The following is a 21,427-nucleotide window of genomic DNA, read 5'->3' on the forward strand; positions in this document are numbered from 1 at the left end:
TTATTCATTGTATGAAATTGTGTTTCCTCAAAGCTAATCCTTGGAGTCATTATAGACAAAATTACAAGGAATGAGCGAAAGCCACTGTATAAGGCTTAGTGCATTCACACAAAGTTTCAATAATAATAATACCAACATGCTTATATAGCGCATATCACTGCCAAATGCGTCCCTATGCGCTTCATTGGATATTATTACCCTGGCTTTAGCCCCGCAGCCTTTGGCACTATGGCACTATGTATCTTTCTTAGCAGTTTCCTCGCGTTTCCATTGTAATGCAAGGAGGAAATTAAATTATGAATTCAGATCTAATTCATATTCAATTGTACCTCTGACACCATGTGAGATTCTACTAATTACTGACATTGGGTAAAAAAAAATTTCCATTTGTTGTTAAAGGCCTGGGCCCTGTTGCATAAAAGTTACCATTATGGTAACTTTTTACAGTGCAATGGTAACTTGCATGGAATCCTTGATTTTGATTGGCTGGTAGTTACCTTTGGATGACAAAGTTACTGGAATAGTAACTGTTATGCAGCGGGGTCCTGGCTGAAACTTTCCGAAATGCCTCAGCTGAGTGATTTCTTTGTGGCGCTGGACATTGTTAATTCAATAGCCCGTTCAGAAGGTCAAGCTTACAAATGCAATAATAATAATAATAATAATAGCGGCATATTTACCCAGGGCAGCCACTTCAGTTCCGAAAAACTGTTCTCCCATAGGGCCCTGCTATTATTACCCCGGCTTTAGCACGGCTACCGGGTACCATTCACCTCACCTTGGTCGAGTGCAACGCAATGTGGATATATTTCTTGCTGCAGGAAATTGCGCCATGGCTGGAATTCGAACCCACGACCCTCTGTTTCAAAGTCCGAAGACTAATACACTGGGCCACAACGCTCCAATGCAAGACTAAAAAGAACCATATTTTTACTACCTGATTCATGCAATTAAACAATGGAAACTCTACCTGATGTCTAATGATGCAGTCATATTTTCTCTAAGGTGGCCATACAAGTAGAAAACACAGAATTTTCATTTAAACAGCCTATATGTAGCTGGTACGAAAAATGATGAAAACGGCCGTTTTGGACTCGCGATATACATGTAGCTGCCGTAGGGGAAAAGTGACTGAGCCACAAAAGATTCATTAATTCACCGATCATGACTAATTTGGAAGAACTCTTGGTGTCAGAGGCCAAAATGTTCAAATATTCAATCACTCCTCCCCTCTTTCGTTAATGATCATCACTGTATGACAATCCACATGTATATAAGCCTGCTGTTCAAACCCCCGAGTTAAGGGGTCTGAGTGCACAGCCTACAATGACTGTGTATAGAAAGCCCTATCGCTAGTCTTGTGTGAAGACCCACCTGGGGAGCGTTTCATGAAAGGACTTGTCGGACGTTTTATCCGACAAGTCCCATTTTATCCGACAGTTACCATAGTAACAGTACCTCTCAGCCAATCAACAGCAGAGAAAGATGTCAGATCTGACAACTTGTCGGATGAAAATGTTGATGAAACACTCTCCAGATGATCAAGGTCTCAAAAAGGGTCTATGCCTGCATACTACATGTACATGTATATCTCAACAGGACACTATTAACTTACCTATATTATGATTAGCTAAAATGAATCATCAACACAAAACATCATGAACTTTGGTCTCAAGTTAGCGTGTTTCTAATCAATGAGGTAGTAATGTAGAATTTGGTCAAAAATATAAATTGCAATAACAAACTTGACGAGTGTCATTGCGTCACAGTTTGCATTCTACATAGGTGATTGGTAACAGACGTGGATCTTTCCAGATTGAACAATAGCTTTAAGAGGCTTTAAGAGGTCCTAAAATGGTACTGTGGATCTGCACCTGATCAATAACATGGAGCATCAAGAGAGTCAAAAGCATTCAATATTATTATTATCAACAATTATCAAAATAAAATATATTCATTGGTCTAGAGAAAGCTTCTTTGTCAGAAGAAAGTACATTTTGATGAAAATATCAATTTTCTTTCAAAATAAGAATGTGTAGTCTCGTTCTTGAATGGAACTTTTGTATGACATATCAGAGACAAAGGAATGGGGGATTTGGAGAAGCTCCCAAATAACGACTCCCATGACCATCTCATAAGTCATACGCTATACTGAAGTGTGACGTCATCAATTTTCACTTTTTTGCATTTCAGCACTTTTTATACCATATGTTGGCAGAGCATGATGAAAAACCCACACGACCAAAATTTGGTGAGAATTGGTCCACGGGTGGCTTGAGATATACCAGTATAACCTCATGAATACATAATTAGCACCACAGAAGTCAATGCATTATTGGCCTTGTTCTACATTGTAAATGTTAGGAATCAGGTCAGGGGTAAAGAGTAATTGTGCAGTAAAAGTAAATATCATTCTTCTGCTACAATGAGAATATAATAATCTTGAATATTGTTGGAACAGATATTGGGGTGACTCTAGAAAGATTGGTAGCCCCAAAGCATACAATTTGGGGAATTTTACATGGTGATTTAGGCTGTCATGGGGGAGAAAATTGCCCAACGTCCTCATGTATTTCCTAAGCTGGTGCCTTTATACAGTGTAGCAGGATTCTGATAACAAAAATGAACAGACTTAGGATAAAGCACCAAAGGCATTGGAATTATTACCCACACTTGCTACCTTTGAAAGAGTGAAAATGCCCAAGGCGTTGTTGGGACTGTTTCCAAGGTACCTTGTGTGTATAATTCTTTCTAACGCCCTCCATGATCTGCAGTATTTGTTTCATTTCTTGCTACACCCCTTAGTTTTTGTCGTTCCCAAAACAGTTAAAGTAACAGGATTTTCTAATCATTGACTTAATAACAAAGGTATTTCAGGAGTAGATTAAACATGGAATATTTACTGGCATACTACAGTTTGCTGGCATGTGGATGATCTTCTGAAACCCTGTCTATGAGTAGCTGGCTAGGCTTCCAGTATGGGCTATTGGCTGTATGGGGGAAAATATGGCAAAGAGATACACTTCTTGAGATGTGTCACATAAATGGTATATACATTGATCTGCTTTGTACAGACCTGTGTATACCCTATTTTGATGATGTTACAGGTATTGGGGTCCATTGCAGAAAGTTGTGTTTAAATGCAAGTAAAAAAAATCAATCGCAACTTCGTAATGCGTGCTGTTGCGATTGATTGCAACTCTTTCTGCAACAGGCCCAAGGTATGTAATTTATTCAAATTTAATGAAAGAATGGTTGAATTAAGGGTTGAGGTTCATCACTGAAATAGGGCATGTCTCCTTAAAAGACCAAATCTATAAAATATTAAGTTATACATAATTAAGTAAGAAAACATATGAAAACAGCATTTCCTTGTCTCTATAAAACTACAGTAAACATCATTTAATTACTGGTGCCGCTAAAACAATCCTAATAAAGGTTCAATTCAATTTAATCCAATTTAATCCAATTTTGATATACAAAATAAAGAAATCAAGATTATTGATAAAAATGCAAAATTGCAGATGATTTTACATTTAAATAAACAAAATGTCATAGTCATGAAATAGAAAATGAATATAGTAAAACATTTTACATAAATATGTATAGATGCACATCACTAATTATATCACAATCAAAGGTACTTACGATGTTGAAAGTGATAATACAGTATTCTCTCCAATAGTTTAGGAAGGCCGACAATATTCTTAGCATAATACATAGGTCCTCCTGTGTGTCTTGGCCAACCATAGCCATACAACCTGTAAATGTTTGATGGAAATTAGAAGGAAAGAACAGTTTTTTGTTAAATCAAGGTTTAATAATAATAACAATATTGGTATATTTACCCAAGGTAGCCACTTCAGTTCCGAAAACTGTTCTCCCAGCGAACCCTGCTATTATTATTACCCCGGCTAAGCTAAGCTACCTATTCAGGTGTACACAGCTATTTGAGGTATTACTTCCTGTCGGTACCCATATACCTCATCTGTTTTTTTTCTGGGGGGGGGGGGTGAAAATATGACACATTAATATTTAATTAAATATTACAGCAGTCAGCTCCCATTTTGTTGCAAGCTCAATCAAAAAGCAACTTTTCTCCCTGTACCCTAATCGACTGGAGTTTGTAATCTATGCTAAATATACCAGAGGGACAGGGGCAAGATTCCACCCCCCCTAGATTAGACAGAATTTTTTTTTCTACTTAATTAAACCACCACTAAAAAGTTCCTGATGACGCCCCTAGTTGTCCTATGTTTTAAATGGAATGTTTCAAAGATACATTCTCTTACCAAACCATATCAATATCCTCATCAGAAGATGCTATCTGCTCTTCAAGGCACTTGAAGCCTTCGTTAATAAGACCATACAGGCACCGCTCAAGAATTTCCTGTTGAGACAACAATATTACTATACAGTTTAAATATGCCATTGGTGCCAACATGTTTCAGGTAACTTTAAGAAAGTCATCCCTCCATGTGGGATTTCACTGCAGCTATCTCAAATAATTTCCAAACCAGGGGGGTGTTTCACAAAGACTTAAGTACGACTTACGTTGCACTTAAATGCCGACGCATGCATGATATGCAACGCGCGATCTTATTGGTAGATACACATTAGTGGGCGTCCTCATGACAAGATCTGACCAATGCGGTCAAGCCTTTCATACCGTACGCAACTCGGTATTTAAGTGCGATTCTAAGTCATTCTTAAATCTTTGTGAAACAACCCCCAGACCTTGGTTCGTTCACACTGTCAATTTTGTGTTCTGTTCATTCTTTTGGTTTACTCTGATGAGTACAAGACGCACGCTTCAGTACGCCCTTTTTTTCAAGTTTATTCACAAGAAAACCTTCATAAATAATGAGACAAAATAAGTATATATCAGAAAACTCAAGACAACATATTCATACACATGACCTATTTCTACTAAAACATCCTGAAACCAAAGAAAATTAAAACAATTTGAATAGGTTAAGAAACAGACTTTGAGTAGACCTTCTTACCAGCAGGAAAATTCAAAGGCTATCAGGTATAAGAAATATATTTGTACATTTATTGCAAACAACATCCATAATTCAAAGCAGATTGGTTTTGTTTTCAAATATGTGTATTGACTCAGATTATTTGCTAATTAAGAACACTGTCCATGGCTGTTACATGTACATTATGAAGTATATGGAAGTATAAAAAATGGACGAATGTCTACAATTCATGTTTAACTTATTGCCTACCAAAACCAGGTATTCCCTATATAAAACCTAATGGAATATAAATAAAATTCAGAGGTCTATGGGTTAAAGTCTACCTGTGCTGGGATATGGCGTCTAGTGATCCCTGCCTTCTGAGACACATCCATTATCATCTGAGTGACCTCGGGATCAGCCTCTGGTTTACGACCACCTGGCTTGCCATAGTTGTAGAAACCCTTGCCTAGATGAGTGGGAGGAAACAAAATATTTTGACAGATTGACACAATAAATTCATCTGATTGGGGAAACACCATCATTTATACATTTTTAACTTCATCTTCTTCATTTTCTTCTTCCTGTGATGGACTGCAATCAACTTGCCGTTTGTTGTGTCATTGTCAAGGTGGTTGACATTGCATGTTGCCAAAGTGTTTCTATACTTTTCATTCATTCTTTCTTTCTTTTTTTGCGATGCTACACATAAAATATACTAAATACAGTGAATAAAAAAAAATCTAATGATTGGGTAAAGCTTACTCCCATCCTGGGTCAATTGACACAAAACAGCCAATGTCGCAGACCTTGACAACAAGCTTGAAGAGTATATTCCACTGCTCTATTTTGCTTTGAGCACTGCTGGGGAGTATTTCATGAAAGGACTTGTCAGACGTTTTATCTGACAAGTCCTATTTTATCCGACAGTTGCCATAGTAACAGTGCTTCTCAGCCAATCAAAATCAAGGAAAGTTGTCAGACCTGACAACTTGTCGGACAGAAATGTTGATGAAGCGCTCCCCAGGTCTGTATTCTCACTGGTCAACATCCATGTATTATGTTTTCTATTTTACCATGTTTGTTGCCCTATATGCATGTATTTCGTGTTATATATGGCTCTCGATATTTGTGTTCATGAGCGCAAAGTGGTCATATACCCTATAATACAGTGACAATGACAGCAGGTTTTCAATGCAAATCATTGACAAAAATGCTTAGGAACATACTCCCCTGTATCTGCTGTTGGGATTCATTCGGGGAATGGAAAGGAGTCAAATTGCATATTGTCCAGGTACACTAAACACGTTCATGGGACAGTTGATTCTGACTAACCTGTTTTTTGCCCGAGCCTTCCACTCTCCACCAGCCAATCTGAGAGAGGGCTGTAGCGTTCCCCTTTCCTGAGGAAATCGTCTTGTCCTTCCCGCTGGATGTAACCAAATTCCTTTCGACTCTTATAACCAATATCAAGACCTAGTATGAACAAAGCAGATTTAAAAGCAGTAGTAGCAGAAAGAAGGAGAGCAGCAGAAAGAGTAAAAAGACAAAGAAGATGAAAAAAAAACAAGGAAAAGTGAAGATCAGGAAGGGGGAAGGTGACAATGATATTGTTAATAAATAGCAATGATAATATCTATGAGGGTGATAATCCATCATGATCACAATGATCAAGAATAATGATGAGGATGAAAAGTGTGATGGTAACAATGATGGTAATGATGGTGATATTGATTACAGTTATAATCATGATCATGATGATGGAAATGATTATAATGATAATGATGATGAAAGTAATAATAATGGTCAGATGATCATAATGCATGTACTAATGATGATAATGCAATGATCATAATGATGACGATAATGAAGTGATAATGATAGAGATGGAGGAGTACGTGGTGACAAGTATTCCAGTGTCTAGTATTAAAAAAATGATAAATCCATAAATCCAAAATTTATTGTTCGAAATAGACAAGAAATGAAATACTCCCAAAATTTGCTTTGCCCAATTGATCGTGGGCCCGGCGGCCGCTGTGCAGTGCCAGTTCGACGAGGCTCTATCCCTTTAATCGTTGAACGCATAACAGGGTAGCAGCAACTCCCGTCTTTTAACGTCTTTTGGTCTGACGCGGCCGGGGTTTGAACCCCCGACCTCCAAGTGTGAGATGGACGCTCTACCAATTGAGCCAACACACCGGTTGGAGACGTGGGAGACCTACCTGCCAAGTCTCCCATTCGGCATAGACCCATAGCCAGACCAAAGTCCTCCAACGTCTGATCAACCTCATGAGGTAAAGCACCCTCTTCAAGCAAGAAGATTGCTTCTTTGGAGTACGGGGCTAGCATCCTGTTTCCAACAAATCCAGGACAGTTACCAACCAAGACTGATACCTAAATAGAAATGATAGAAGAAAGAAAAAGTAAGTCATCAGTTTTATTAAAAAAACACTCTTCAATACTTTCATCACTCTTATGAAGCAAATGCTTACCGATATTTAGAAACTAGTCACAACATAATCCTAAGAGGGTATTCATTTGTCTCGCAATCTGCTATGGTCAACAAGGAAATTCGTGATCACTTTCGCAAAAAGTGTTCACTGGCTTTCTAGGAAATTCGTGATCACTCTCGCAAAAAGTGTTCACTAGCTACAAGTTCACGAGCTTGTAAGCTAGTGAACACTTTGTGAGAGTGATCACGAATTTCCTTGTTGACCATAGTAGATTGCGAGACAAATGAATACCCTCTAGCGATTATTTCAATCCGCAATAATGAACCTATTTAGTATTAGTCACAACATGATATTTAATGTCTTTTGAATAACACAATACAGCCACCCAAGAACCAACAATAAGTCGCCCAAAATTAATTGATTGATCGGGTTTGGAAGAGAACAGTTGAAGCTTTTAAATTAATATCAAAATTGATCAACAATAACCTTTGCGATTATTTGATAGAATGCAGAGGAAATTCTTTGAGAGCTTAAAGTGATGAGCTCGCTGTGCAATCTTGGTGAAATTTCCCAGCAGTTATTACTAATGTCAAAGAAACTCTTGTATGTTTTATTTCATTCAACTTTACAACTTCAATGTTTTACAGTATCAAGAAGAATAATTGCTCTTTCAGATAAGCCAGTTCTCATGTTTACTTTTGGAGACCAACTTACTATTTTGGCCATTTACAGAGAACCTTCCCTGATGACTTGTTTGTTTTGGGGTGGCTGGTCACCATTGAAGGCAGTAGCTAGTTCAAAGGGGTAGTTTGATTAGTCTCACTTTTACTTTTTCGAAGACTACTTAATATTTTCAAATTCTCCTCAAAATGCAAGAATACAGTGAATATATACATCAACACAAAATTTTGATTTCATCCTCAATGCATGCCCAAAATAAGGAATAGAAATTAGAAGAAAAATGGATTCGAACATGAATCTCTCACCTTCTTCATGCGTTTTCCAAGATCCATGGCCGTTGCCATGGTTTCTGGTGAAGTGTCTTTGCCTCTGATATTCTCAAGAAGTTTCATGATGTGAGCAGGAGAAAAGAAATGCATCCCCATCACCTTATCTGGGCGAGTTGTTGCTGAAGCCATCTGCAATAGGAATGGAAATTTGAGTGATGATAAATTATGATACAAAATCAAACCGATGAATATGCATGCCTGGCATGGATGAGTGCCCCTCAAACAATCTTGAGCCAACTAAGCACTATCCTGCAGAAATTCCTAGGAATCATAGAATTAGACAAATTTACTGCTTTTGTACTATTATCAACTTTAATCACTGGTGTGCAGATGCTCCCCCTTCTTTCAAAATAATAGCTCCAATACCAACCAAAAAAAAAGGAGAAAGGAGAAATAGAAAGAGAAAATGAGTGAAATATAATATAATTTGCTGGATACTATGCAAAAACCTTTCACAAAACTTTCTTTTAAAGGGTCAGAAGTTGTTAGTTTTAAGAATTCTTCCCACTTGCGCTATTTTGTGCCCCTTTGAAATTGTTTTGTTCATTACACTACTGTTGTTAATGCTACTGCTGCTGCTACTACTACTACATCCTCTACTATTACAGTTTCATGCAAAGCACATTTTTACATAATTACCTCATCTATATCCAGTGTTGATGTGTTACTTGCAAGGACAGCGCTGGGCTTGCAGACACCGTCAAGTTTCTTGAAGATCTCCTTCTTCAAAGCCATGTTTTCAAAGACGGCCTCGACGACCACATCGACATCCTTCAGGTCGTCGTAACTCAAGGTCGGTCGTACCAATGAGAAGATCTGCTTGGCTTTGTCCTCGCTCATACGACCTTGCTTGACCCCGTGGGCTAGGAAGCCTTGTACCATCTTGAGTCCTTTATCAAGGTACTACGTTCATTGATGATAAAAAAATAATAATATTGTAACAGTGGAAGAACACAAGTATTCAATCATTGTACATGGTATCAAAGAAAGGATATGTGTGTAAAGGCCACCACACACCTTACGAATGGTCCAGGATATGATTTTTTGAACAAATCACATTTTGCTTATTTTCTGAAAATGTGAATGAAAGAATCATTTTATTTAAGGTTAAATTAACTTAAAGAATACTATTATAACAATTTGGGATGATTGCAAGCCATTATTTTGTAGTAAAGAGAAAATTAGTTTCAAATCATAGCCAGTCGTAAGATTGCTATGACGTCATTACGACTAGATATTAAATTAGATTTTATTATTATCAGAATGATAAAATAGTCACAGATTTGAACATAGGTTGATTTAAAACATTACACAGTAAGATATTCCATCTCTCCATAAAAGCATCAAATTCTACATGTTTTATTCTAAATCGGGTCGCAGACCAATCGTAAGGTGTGCGGCAGCCTTAAAGCTTATTTCAAAACGTTACTATTTTCATGCATAATCAAAACAAATAATGTAACAATGGAGGGACATAAATATCAACTTATTAGAAATGTAATTGACAGGAGATATGCATGTAAAGCTCATTTCATTTAATTTCATTGGGTGGGTACATCGTGGTTGAGGCACCTCGCCAAACGCCACAGCCGTGTCTTTTCTCCAGGAGTCCTGTAAGAAGCCTTTGATTATAAATCATCACATTCATAGAGTCCTTATAGCCGGATAACTGCTAAAAGACACGGCACAGAATTTTGACAAGTTGCGTTAGTGGTTGTGACCCATATTGCAATCAGAGTGTTGTTTTCAAGTTCCTACCATGAGTGTTTTCTGTCAGCAATAAATTTATCCATATTGTGCTGCTCTTGACCCAGGTGAGATAGATGAATGTGTACCTGGCAAAATCAATTCCTTGAATGTACAGAGCTATGGAATTAAGCGACAGCCCAATCTAAAGCCAGTGTAATAGCATGTGCACATTGTATCCTCTGGGAAAAGCAATATATGAATCCAGCTTTTATTCCTGCTATAATCAAAATATATTCAAATTTTGGATAGGAATAAGAAACAAATAAAGAAAAGGAGATAGAAGTGATTGAGGAGGTTACAGCAATAACAAGCAAAGGGGGCTTTGGAAAAGCTACATTGCAAATTTTTGGAGCCCCTTATGCTTGTTGTACTACATGTGTGAACTTATTTTTATGATTAATAAATTTCAGTCCTAACCTCTTGGTTTTGTTCTGTAAGATAGGTCGGGATACCGGCCAATACCATTGACATTGTGATGCCAACACCCATAGTCCCAGCACCAATCACAGCTGCCGATTTGACCTCTTGACCTTTGGCTGTCTTGTAGCTGGTAGATCCATCAGGGACGCTCCACTGATAAAAATAAGATGATAATAACAACCACAATGGTTATAAAAATAAGATAATGATAACAATTATTATAATTACAGTGAATATTATATCCCTTACTGAAACTTTGTTGCTATTTGATTGGTCGAGAGCTCTTCACGTGACTAATCATCATTTCACCAGAAAATGATAATCATCGAAGATCAAAATAGTTTGTGACGACAGAGTAGAATAGTGTTTTTTACTATCATGCGTCACACTGAAAACCACGCAATCACTCAGGCACAGTGCAAGACAGACTGCCTCTATCGGGCAAGTCTAGTGATGCAACGGCGTAGATGCTTTATCAGGGATTCGCTGAGGGCAGCGCAATCAACACAGGCAAAAATGCAATGCAAGCTGAATCACAAACTCTCCGATAACTAACTGTCAATGTGAAATCGCATCTTGTCTGTTTATAATGAATCTGCATGCTGAAAATGAAATCAATGATGGTCATCATTCGATCATCGAATGATTCGGGCTGTCTGATTTTAGTACAGCAAGGTTAGTTCACAACCTTCAAAACCGGTATTAAGTGGAAGTATCAGAAGATCGATCTCACTATTACAGCCGCCAAGCTGCGCCGCGCGACACCAGACCACCCTGATCGATCTTGGGAACCGACGATACCATGCGCAGTCTTCTCAGGAACCGGCTAGCTTTGTAGAATGATAAGCCAATGTTGCTTAAATTAGAGCTAAGCTGATCTAGATTTTGTCCAGATTATGGAGATGGGCCAATCAGGAATAGATTACCAATATTTTTCGTTCAAACTTTAATTATGGAAGGGATATAAAACAAAAATACCGGCCGTTTCTTGCGAAAGTGGAGGAGAAATATTTTATCTTTGGCTGGCCCTGCAATGTAACTATTTTCCCTCGTGCCTCGCGCCCCTCGGGAAAATAGTAATTGCCGAATGAACCTCGGATGAAAATATTTCCACTATACTTTCTCAAACCTGGTATATTTGTATACTAAGTATTACTTAGTAGATATAAATACTCTGTAGAACTGGTATGTATTGACAAAATCTACTAAAATGCATTACTAAAATGTGGACAGAAGGTTGTTATTCTACCTACAAATTGAAAAAAAAATAAACCAAATAATAATGATAACAGAAAAACATTGACAATGAAATGAAAGGTACCTTAGACACGGCCCTTTCCCCAAAGAAGGCATACTGCAGTGCCGGAGTTTGTTCCGAAACAGCCAGAAAAGTCTGAATATTTTTCTCCCTGGACGTGTGAATGGAAATAAAAAACAAACAAATGGAGAATGAAGTGAGAATGAAAACACTGATTACCTTGGACACTGCCCTCTCAGAAAAGAAGGCATATTGAAGAGCCCTCGACTGATCACCCAATCCAAGAAACTTTGAAATGTATCCCTCCCTGAAAATAAGATGATAACGAATAACATTTATGGGGCACTTTATACAGATGGTCACAAGCACACAGGTGACTAAGTAATAAAACATTGAACCGATTAATGACAAAAAAAACCCACCCTAGATCTTAATCAATGATATAACAAATTTCAAGGCTTCATCCTTTCAACAACGTCCTACAGTTACATGTATGTTTGTGTGCATCGATCCTCACAGTGAATCAACATAATAATAAATGCTTAAATCATGGCACAGCTGCGCAGATCATGATCAACTGATATTTCTGTGGCCTGCAATATCATTATCAATTGCAAATCTGGTGGGTGTTTCATAAAGCTGTTCGTAAGATAAGAGCGACTTTAAGAACGACTGGTGATCCTTTATTTTGGTAAACGGTATACACCATTGGCGATGGTTTAGCGTGTAAGAAAGGTTCACCAGTCGTTCTTAAAGTCGCTCTTAACTTACGAACAGCTTCATGAAACAGCCCTCTGATGTGTACCGTATGTAGCTGTATGCCCCTCTTTAGTTTTGCTACATTTTTAGTATACCTTTCTCTGCAATTCTAGATTTGGGTTTACCCCTTAAGTTGTCAGTGAACGGGGTAGCTAGAGGGCACTGGGTTCCGCATGATGATGGGCTGATGGATGGGTTGGGGTGAATGAAGCAGATGTGAATTATTATTCTTACATTGTACTTGTCCATGGTTCTTGTGTCGTATTTAAATCAATTTCTATAAAATCGAATTTTTACATTGTAAATGAGAACTGTTGCGAGGCTAGCGCCATGAGCGTCTACTGACAGTGTGTGCGCTCTACAAATATACACTATTATCATTAGAAAGAAGATGAATAAGACATGTAATTTGAATACATTGGAGAGTTATGAAAAATAATGAATTACCAACATACATGTAAATTCTTTGGGAATACTGCTGTCCAATGACAAAAGCAAGCAACTCTATGATTTTTTTTCTTAAAAATTGACCCTTTTCTTGATTTTGTACATTTTCTTTCTGCTCTTCATGATGTCAAATGAATTGGAATCACAAAGCACCTAATTTCTGAAATATAGACATTTCAAAACCAATCACATGAAATAAATCTATATATTACCACATAAAATAATGACACATTTTCCTCCTTTACTTTAAAAAAATCATTCCACAGAGTGGTAATGGGCAGACAGTTTAGTTCCATTACTAACTAAAGTGTACTTCTCATTCACTGAAAGGGAAAAATCAATCAATAAACAACTCTGTTCATACACCAATAGGAAAAAAATGATGTCATCACAACTGCACCTGTACATGAATTCAAATGAATTCATCAAAAAGGGTTTAAGATTGTAATGTTTTTAAATCAAATTCTCTTACATCTGGAGGCCTTCTTCAAACGAGCTTGCCTTGGTGGCGGCTTCAATGGCCTTCACACAGAAGAGAGGAGAGTACATGCCCCTGGCCTTGGCAGCAACCTTCTCATATGCAACTGCATCATAAGATAAAACATGCACAAAACATCAATAAAGAAAGGAAAATATCGACCCTGGAGTCTGGTAATGTATAATAAGCTGTCCATCCATATGGATCAGTGTTGGTACTTTACCTACATAACCATGTATTACTGGTAATCATATAGGTGCTCCAGCCCAGCGTATAGGCCACATTTTGCCAGCATTGGCCTCATGCCAATTTATGTATATGAAGTCTATGGCCCATATTCTTAACTCTGGTTTAAATTAAACCCTGGTTTAAAGTTGTGGTTTAACTATGGAGAGAAAATTGAAGCACAAATCCCTAACAGTACACATTCAAGTTATTAACTCGTATGACACCCAAATTGTTCATAATTTTCTGAGAATGATAACTGAAGTATTTTTCTTTATTATGAAAACAAAACGAAACAAAATAGTAAACATAAGAAATATAACAGTTTTCGAACTTTTGGCTTCCCATAATTTTAGCAGAGTGAGACCATGGTCTATAAACTTAAACCTGACTTCAGAATACGGGCCTCTGGGTTTTCTACATCCACTTTGTCTATTTTCTTTTGGAACAAGTGTATTGTATAGCAAATAGCAATTACACACAATTGGTAGTAGACCAAATGAGTTTAGAACATGAAGTATAAAACTATTCTTGCATTCCATATGAGTATAAACAATTCTACATACCTTTGAATACCATGGGCGTGGTCTCATCCACCTTGACGGGCATCTGACTGACACGCCTTGGTCCTACCGGGTCATTGGCTACACTCTCAGCAAAGGCCACACCCTCATCCAGGTAATCATCTTCCAGAACCTGCAAAGATAAATGAAGTTTTAATCTGATGTGCCACAGAAATTATTGCTCTTTGGGAATGCATAACAGAGTGCATAAAGAACTATTACGCAATAATTTTCTTGTGATGTAATGCCAATGAGCTGTTAAATTCTTGTATTTCAAAATTAAGCGCAGCTATGAAAATACAGGAGTTTAGAGTTTATGACATACAGGTACATGTAGGTAGCAACCTTCTTATGCCTACCTCTACAGTAAAACATTATCTGCTGCCCTCATTTTTTTTTTGTTGAGATATTAGGTTCTAAAAGACCATTGACCATATAGGGTTTTGCTCACCAGACATAGTGAATGATTAGTGTGGGAAGTCTCTTTAAAAAAATATATACATCATTACCAATCTTTTCTGAACCATACTATCTGAAGAGACCCATGGCAACACCATTGCTCTTTCTAATGAGCTCTTTCTCATTTCATAACAAACAAAATCTTATTAATAGGCCCTTGATTATCAACTCCTGGTAGGTTTTAAATTGGGTGGCTCTAACTAGTCTTTTATACAAAATTTAAAATAGACCGAACGGGATTTACTATTGTCTTGGTGTACAACCTAGAAATTCAACCACCTGTGTTATACACAACCTTTTACCAAAAATCTTTCCTGTTTCTAGGCTCTTTCAGTTGGAACCAACTGCCTGACCATATGAGGTTTTCAAAATCTGTTCACTCTTTCAAATACCAACTTAAACACATATAGACAAACCACATCGTTCATCTTAATCAGCATAACATCATTCACTATTCCATTGTCTGTCCTGTTCCTAAAATACACTTAATCTCAATTCCTATTCCTTTCTTGTTTTTCTGTTATTCCCTCACACTTCATTCCTTATATTTAAACAGTAAAACGTGTCATGTTTTTTTTTATCTCGATATATATTAGTGATGAAATGACCAAATGATGCGATATGTCTTCTGCTTGGTTTTTTATTCCAAACTTGAATTTACTAGTATTGTGTAATACATTGCCTTATGATTTAACAATCATTCATCTTTTTTTTTATAATAACGACAGTCCCCTGAGGAAGACCAGTTTTTAATGTTTGTATTTTGCATATAAATATTATGTATCTTGCCATTTGTATCTCCTAACATATTCTGGTATTTTTACTTTTTATTTGTTATTTTTTTCTCTATCTCATAATATCCTGTTACTATGTTTTTCATATATTGCATGTTTACGCAGATCAGGCCACCCTGTTGAAATATTTGAGAATAAATAAATAAATGAATAAATAAATAAGTAAATAAATAAATGAATAAGTATTCTACTACTCAATGGAGTTGAATAATACCTTGTCCACGATGCCCATTTTATAAGCCTCCTTGGCCGATATATGCCGTCCACTGGTGATCATGTCAATGGCATCAGGGATAGACATGACCCTCGGTACCTTCTGAGTCCCCGTAGCGCCTGGTACCAGACCAATGTGGACCTCTGGAAGACCAAGTCTAGGATTGAGAATACAACAGGAAATCACTAAATTGCAGTGCAGTCTATGGTATGTCTATCGATGTACTGTCTGTTAAAAAAAAATCATTTATTTGGTCCTTGGTCCTCTGGCTCCCAATCGCCCACCCCCATTAATTTGGTCTGTAAAATATGAAAACTCAAAAGAGATGCTGTGGATTCCTTGAGAGACTAAATGTGACTATTAAAGATCTGTATTATTACAGAGGCATTTTGTGAAGAGAAAAAATGTTTCTGGGTAATGAAATATTAGGTTGCATTGTTATCACATGATAACAAAACTAGTCCCTCAACATAAGAGTAAATCTATAGCCTCTGACACATATCAAAGTACACTGAGATTAAGATTAAATCATGCCTCTTCAATAGTAGAGAGCTCATAAACTTCATGAACACTCAGAGCAGAAAAAAATCACAATCAGGGGGGCGTTTCATGAAAGGACTTGTCAGACGTTTTATCCGACAAGTCCCATTTTATCCGATAATTACTATAGGAACAATGGCTCTCAGCCAATCAAAATCATGAAAAGATGTCAGATCTGAAAACTTATCGGATGAAAATATTGATGAAACGCTCCCCTGATGGTCATTTTTACGTTACACTGTTTTGGAAGAAAGTGGGGGCTGAAGCCCACCCAGCATCCCCCCCCCCGCTTCCGTGGCCCCTGGAGAGTAAAAAACAGTGATCTCGTAAAATTGGCTAAAATTACTTTCAAGCTCAAAGACAAGTCATATTTTGGATAGGTGACTGCAGATTTGTACTTACTTTCCAGCTTTATGTAAGAGTCTGTAATGGCATCCTAGAGCAAGCTCGACTCCACCTCCCAACGATGTCCCATGCATCACAGCTACTACAGGTTTGCTGCATGCCTCAACTGCTTTGGTTACCTCAATCAAGTTTGGTTCTGTAAAACAATAGTGATACAATCTTGGAATATGTACCAATACAATTCAATGCTAAAAACGGCCTTCAATAAGTGTAGGAACACAATGATTTTGGTCACAACCTCCTTTCTCAAAGCGTAGATCTTTTGATTATGGATTTCCATTTGTGTCATATGAGAAAGTGTCCAACGCTGAAAGCGAGGCTTTAAACATCGTAAAATTGCAGATTATGCAATGCAAGAAGTTAAAGGTCAAGTCCACTCCAGGAAAATGCTGACTTGAATAGAAAGAGAAAAATCAAACAAGCATGGTGCTGAAAATTTCATCAAAATCGGATGTAAAATAAGAAAGTTATGACATTTTAAAGTTTCGGTTACTTTTTACAAGAAAGTGATATGCACAACTAGGTGAGTCAGTCGATGATGTCCATCATTCCCTATTTCTTTTGTTTTTTATTGTTTGAATTATACAATATTTCATTTTTTATAGATTTGACAATAAGGACCAAATTGACTGAACCATATATAGACTTAAATTATGCTTATTCCACATGTTCAGGGAGGAATTAATCGTTTTATCACTTGACAATGAGGAGAAAATTAGAATATTTTATAAAATAGGTGTATTATTTCAGGCATCGCGATTTGCCAATTTGCGTCACATGACATCCAACCTTTTTGTGCACTGCACGGCAGTGCAAAAGGTGCGCAACGAAAATTGACATTAGGTATATGCTCAAGGAAACCAGTGCAGTAGAAGTGCCGAGAGAAGTCCAACAAAACTGTACTGTAACTTTTTAAGAATTTGTTTCTGTGTTGCTATTTTATAAACAAATAATGCACTTGCTCTGACGTGCATAAAGGTAAATGCAGAGAAAGCTTGGTTTCTTCAGATGGTGCACGCTGGGCACTCGCCGCAAGCAGCTTGTGCACGTACAGTGCGGCATCTGTCTAAAGAAACCTCGCGTGCTCTGCATTTCCACTGACGCACTCGACTGCATGCATTATTTGTATATCATATTTCATATAATAAAATACAAAAGAAATAGTGAGTGGGTGACGTCATAGTCTCCTCATTTGCATACCAGCCAGGATGTGCATATTTAACTGTTTTGTAAAATTAAGCGAAACTTTAAAATGTCATAACTTTCTTATTTTACATCCGATTTGATGAAATTTTCAGTGTTATGCTTGTTGGATTTTTCTCTTTTTTATTTAAAAATCAAATTTTTGTTGGGGTGGACTTGTCCGTTGAGAGAATTATTTTTCAACATAACAGCATGAGAAAACAGTTGAAATATTTGGACCAATCATCTGTTTGAAGTCTGTACTTCTATGTGAAGTTGGGGTGACTCAAATAGTTGTCTTTTAGTCAGAATCCTACTATCCTTCGCAGCATATTTGTTCATGAAGAAATTCAAATAGATGCGTTCAAAACTCCTACAACAAAAGATGCCGCTCTGACACGTGTTAGGGTGCCTTAACAGAACCAAGTCAACCTCTTTTTAACCTTAGCAAACCCAAACCTTACAGCATGGCCAAAATCAACTATTGGGCTTACAAAAGAAACCTTTTCCTACCAATCTGAGGTATATAATCTCCACAGTTGGTTGTAAACAGCCAAAACTAACGTTTAATATTCAAAGCTTTATCAGTTACCTTTGAACACCAGATCTGGATTGCCAAACTCAGTGATATCAGCGCCAGCAGAGAATGACCTGCCCGAACCACACAGGACGATGCTCTTCACTGATGCATCTTGCTCTGCTTCCTAGCACAGGGATTGGAAGGAGAAAAATGAAGTGAGCATAATGGATCAAAAGATATGGATTTTAACTCAGTAAACTGCATAGATTTTATTAGCCATGGGCCCTGTTGCTCAAAAGGATGAATTCTATTCAACCGTAAAATCACACACAAGTTCTACATGTGTGCTTCAGAATGGTTGAAAATTATGTTGAAATTGATTTTCTTTTGGTAGAAATTGTGTTTGATTGCAATTCTTTCTGCATTATGATTGATTACATGTACATGTAGGTGCAAAAATTGTATCTATTATAGGCATATTTCATAGGAAAAATAAAATCATTGGTCAACTTTAATGGTTACTAGAGATGCTAAGCTAGATCCTAACTCTTTTAAAACACAACCAACGTGTGGCTTCTTGGTGTATGAAGGTTTGCTAGCATTTACAGTTCGGTCCACCCAGACCTTTGCTACACTACACAGAGTCTACATAAAATTAGCTTGAATATGAAAGTCAATACAGTATTGTATGGATACCCTTTCACATACATAATTTGTATTGATTCTTGGTGCACTTGTTTGCACAGTTTTTAAAGTAGGGCACTTGACAAGCAATACAATAAACACACGTTCTTCCTGTAAGAGTATTTGAAAAGATTTCAAAATCAAATAAGACTTTCAAAGTGTCTCTAACCCACCCGCTCACCCGGCTCAAAAGCATGTGATAAATAGCCAAAGCTCTAAGATTTTCTTTCTGTATAAAACACCATATTTGTGTTGGTCTTCAAAAAAAAAAAAAAAATAAAAAAAATTCTTTTCTTCCACTATGTAGGGCCTACAGTGAACATATGGAGTCATGATATTCAAGAAATCACAAGAGACAAGAATTCTACAAGACCAATTTGATTGGTGAGAATTTCAATAGATCTTGTTTTACTCCACTTGTCTCCTCAATATGTGAATTTCTTTAATTGTAGGTAAATTTTTACTGAAATTTGATTGAAATAAATGAGTAATTAATTGTTATGCTTTCGTAAGCTTAACATTTGGGGGCTTTTGTTATGGAATTAATCCTACATTTGCTAGGCATTTCTTCGGATGTTCCATACAATCAGCACATTCCAGTCAATACTTTCTTTGATATATAAGTATGCCTTTAAATAGGGTATGTGTAGGAATTAAAAAAAAACATGTTGGGCCTTCTCGAGGGGAAGACTAGATCTCACCTTTATTGATTGAACAATTGAAGCTCTGGTTGGATAGCTGCGAGACAAGAAGAGATTGGGAAAGAAATGGGACATATTACTATTCTCAAATGAACAAAATCTTCAGTTACACTCATCTAATTTACCAGAAGAAACTTTTGGGAAAAATGTAACTTTGTTCAAAGGTCTTGAGGGACTAATACTACATGTACTGCACCTTAAAAACAAAATCAATTTGAACACAATCAAGATTAAATTACATCAACAGACTTAATTGAAATAGGCCTAGATGTATATCCATCCTCTCTGACCATGGCATCAGTCATTCAGTCTAACTTTTTATTTTAGTCACATATTGAAAAACAGAACGATTCCCTAAAATTCATGAACATGTATGATAAACTTTAGCATGAGTTTGTAAATTTCATACCACCATCATAAACATTTGAAATTCCTGAATACGATGATTGCTAGTTGTCAGTGTTACACCTACAATAAACCCAGATGACACTTTGTTGTGTTCGGGCTGCCGCATAAATTTTGCCACTAAGTCAGAGCAGAAGTTACTTACCTGAGAACATTGAGTGGTGGGTTTTTCAATGTGACAACAGCAACTTGTCCACGCTTCGAGAGAGTCGCCATTGCCTCAGCTGTCCTTACACTGCTTGATGTACACAGATTTGACTTGATGACGAGTTGAACCAAATTCTTCGCACGTAACATCGCGAATGAGCTGCAGGCGTCACTCAATGCACCGGGTAGTGGATGGCGGAATAGCCGACACAGTACCGTCTAGATCGGGATATATGCTGGTAGTTTTCAATGCAAATATCATAAAATTATGATTGACGATCATTAATCCAGAGATCAGCCGCTGATGTAAAATGCGTGTAACAATCCCCTGGTCAAGTAAGACACCGTAGTTTGAATTGTGAAGTGGCAAAGTCCAATTTTCCGGAGCCCGAAATTCGTATTGACGCTTCGCTCCTGAACTTTGCACATGGATAGCTAGCGCAGGTTAAGGTTCCGCACAAAACTCAGTCTAATTCAAAGAAGAACGCCAAAATAGACTTCCGAAAACAGGATATAAATAGTCCTGTACTTTCCAATTTCTCATGAAGAAAACCAATATTATATCATTTAATTCCATCTCACTTTTTTCAATCAATTTTCTTTTTTTTTTCATCAAGAAAAACTAATTTTATGAGACTGTTCTATTGTGTCTTTCAAGAGGTGAATTTAATAAGACTACATCTACAATGTGACAGTTGGTAAACAAACACGAACATTTAATTCCCAGGGATCAATTCAATGGCTCGAGGGGCGTGTCCGAGTCAGGCAGGCAATGGGCGTGTCAGGGGATTTCCCTTCTCGTGCTCAGGCATGACGTTGACGGTTGTGTTGCCCGACATTTCATTGCCGCAGAATGTACCGGGCAACTAACGTACTTGTGGACATACACATACCTTTAAACATGCTTTCATTTTTTTGACTGCCGGGATCGATCAATGTTTCATTGGACAAACAATGAGAAAGACGAAAGCATTTTAATGTAAAGAATACTGACACTGGCAATGTATTACGAAGATGGGACATGCCACTCACCAACATACATGTATTTCG

General features: G+C 37.3%; 1 protein-coding gene across 2 annotated transcripts; it reads right to left on the reverse strand.

Annotated features, from left to right (window-relative positions):
• Positions 1–2,194: 2,194 nt before the first annotated feature.
• On the reverse strand, positions 2,195–20,823 carry LOC121426262 (peroxisomal bifunctional enzyme-like). Of its 2 annotated transcripts, none has more exons than XM_041622499.1 (17): positions 20,376–20,823; positions 19,826–19,862; positions 18,513–18,624; positions 16,736–16,874; positions 15,794–15,950; positions 14,330–14,459; positions 13,533–13,644; positions 11,918–12,005; positions 10,594–10,749; positions 9,067–9,330; positions 8,404–8,556; positions 7,187–7,358; positions 6,300–6,440; positions 5,309–5,433; positions 4,293–4,390; positions 3,649–3,761; positions 2,195–2,990 (listed from the first exon to the last, which is right to left on the reverse strand). In XM_041622499.1, exons 1-17 carry the CDS (start codon positions 20,525–20,527, stop codon positions 2,911–2,913), a joined length of 2,229 nt encoding a protein of 742 aa, XP_041478433.1. In that variant the 5' UTR covers positions 20,528–20,823; the 3' UTR covers positions 2,195–2,910. The 2 variants fall into 2 exon arrangements, with proteins under 2 accessions (XP_041478433.1, XP_041478432.1); XM_041622498.1 differs by lacking the exon at positions 11,918–12,005 and adding an exon at positions 12,074–12,161.
• Between the last annotated feature and the right edge of the window lie 604 nt (positions 20,824–21,427).

The sequence above is a fragment of the Lytechinus variegatus genome, chromosome 13 (assembly GCF_018143015.1).
Source record: "Lytechinus variegatus isolate NC3 chromosome 13, Lvar_3.0, whole genome shotgun sequence".
Taxonomy (NCBI): Eukaryota; Metazoa; Echinodermata; class Echinoidea; order Temnopleuroida; family Toxopneustidae; genus Lytechinus; species Lytechinus variegatus.

What these genes read in the sequence shown, in the direction of transcription:
- LOC121426262 (XM_041622499.1), bottom strand. Translation starts at nt 20,527, where the DNA reads ATGTTACGTGCGAAGAATTTGGTTCAACTCGTCATCAAGTCAAATCTG. An exon ending in CAATTGTTCAATCAATAAAG is followed by an intron (nt 18,625 to 19,825) that starts GTGAGATCTAGT and finishes TCCCTGTGCTAG; the next exon opens with GAAGCAGAGCAAGATGCATC. An exon ending in TTTGAAGAAGGCCTCCAGAT is followed by an intron (nt 12,006 to 13,532) that starts GTAAGAGAATTT and finishes TCACACGTCCAG; the next exon opens with GGAGAAAAATATTCAGACTT.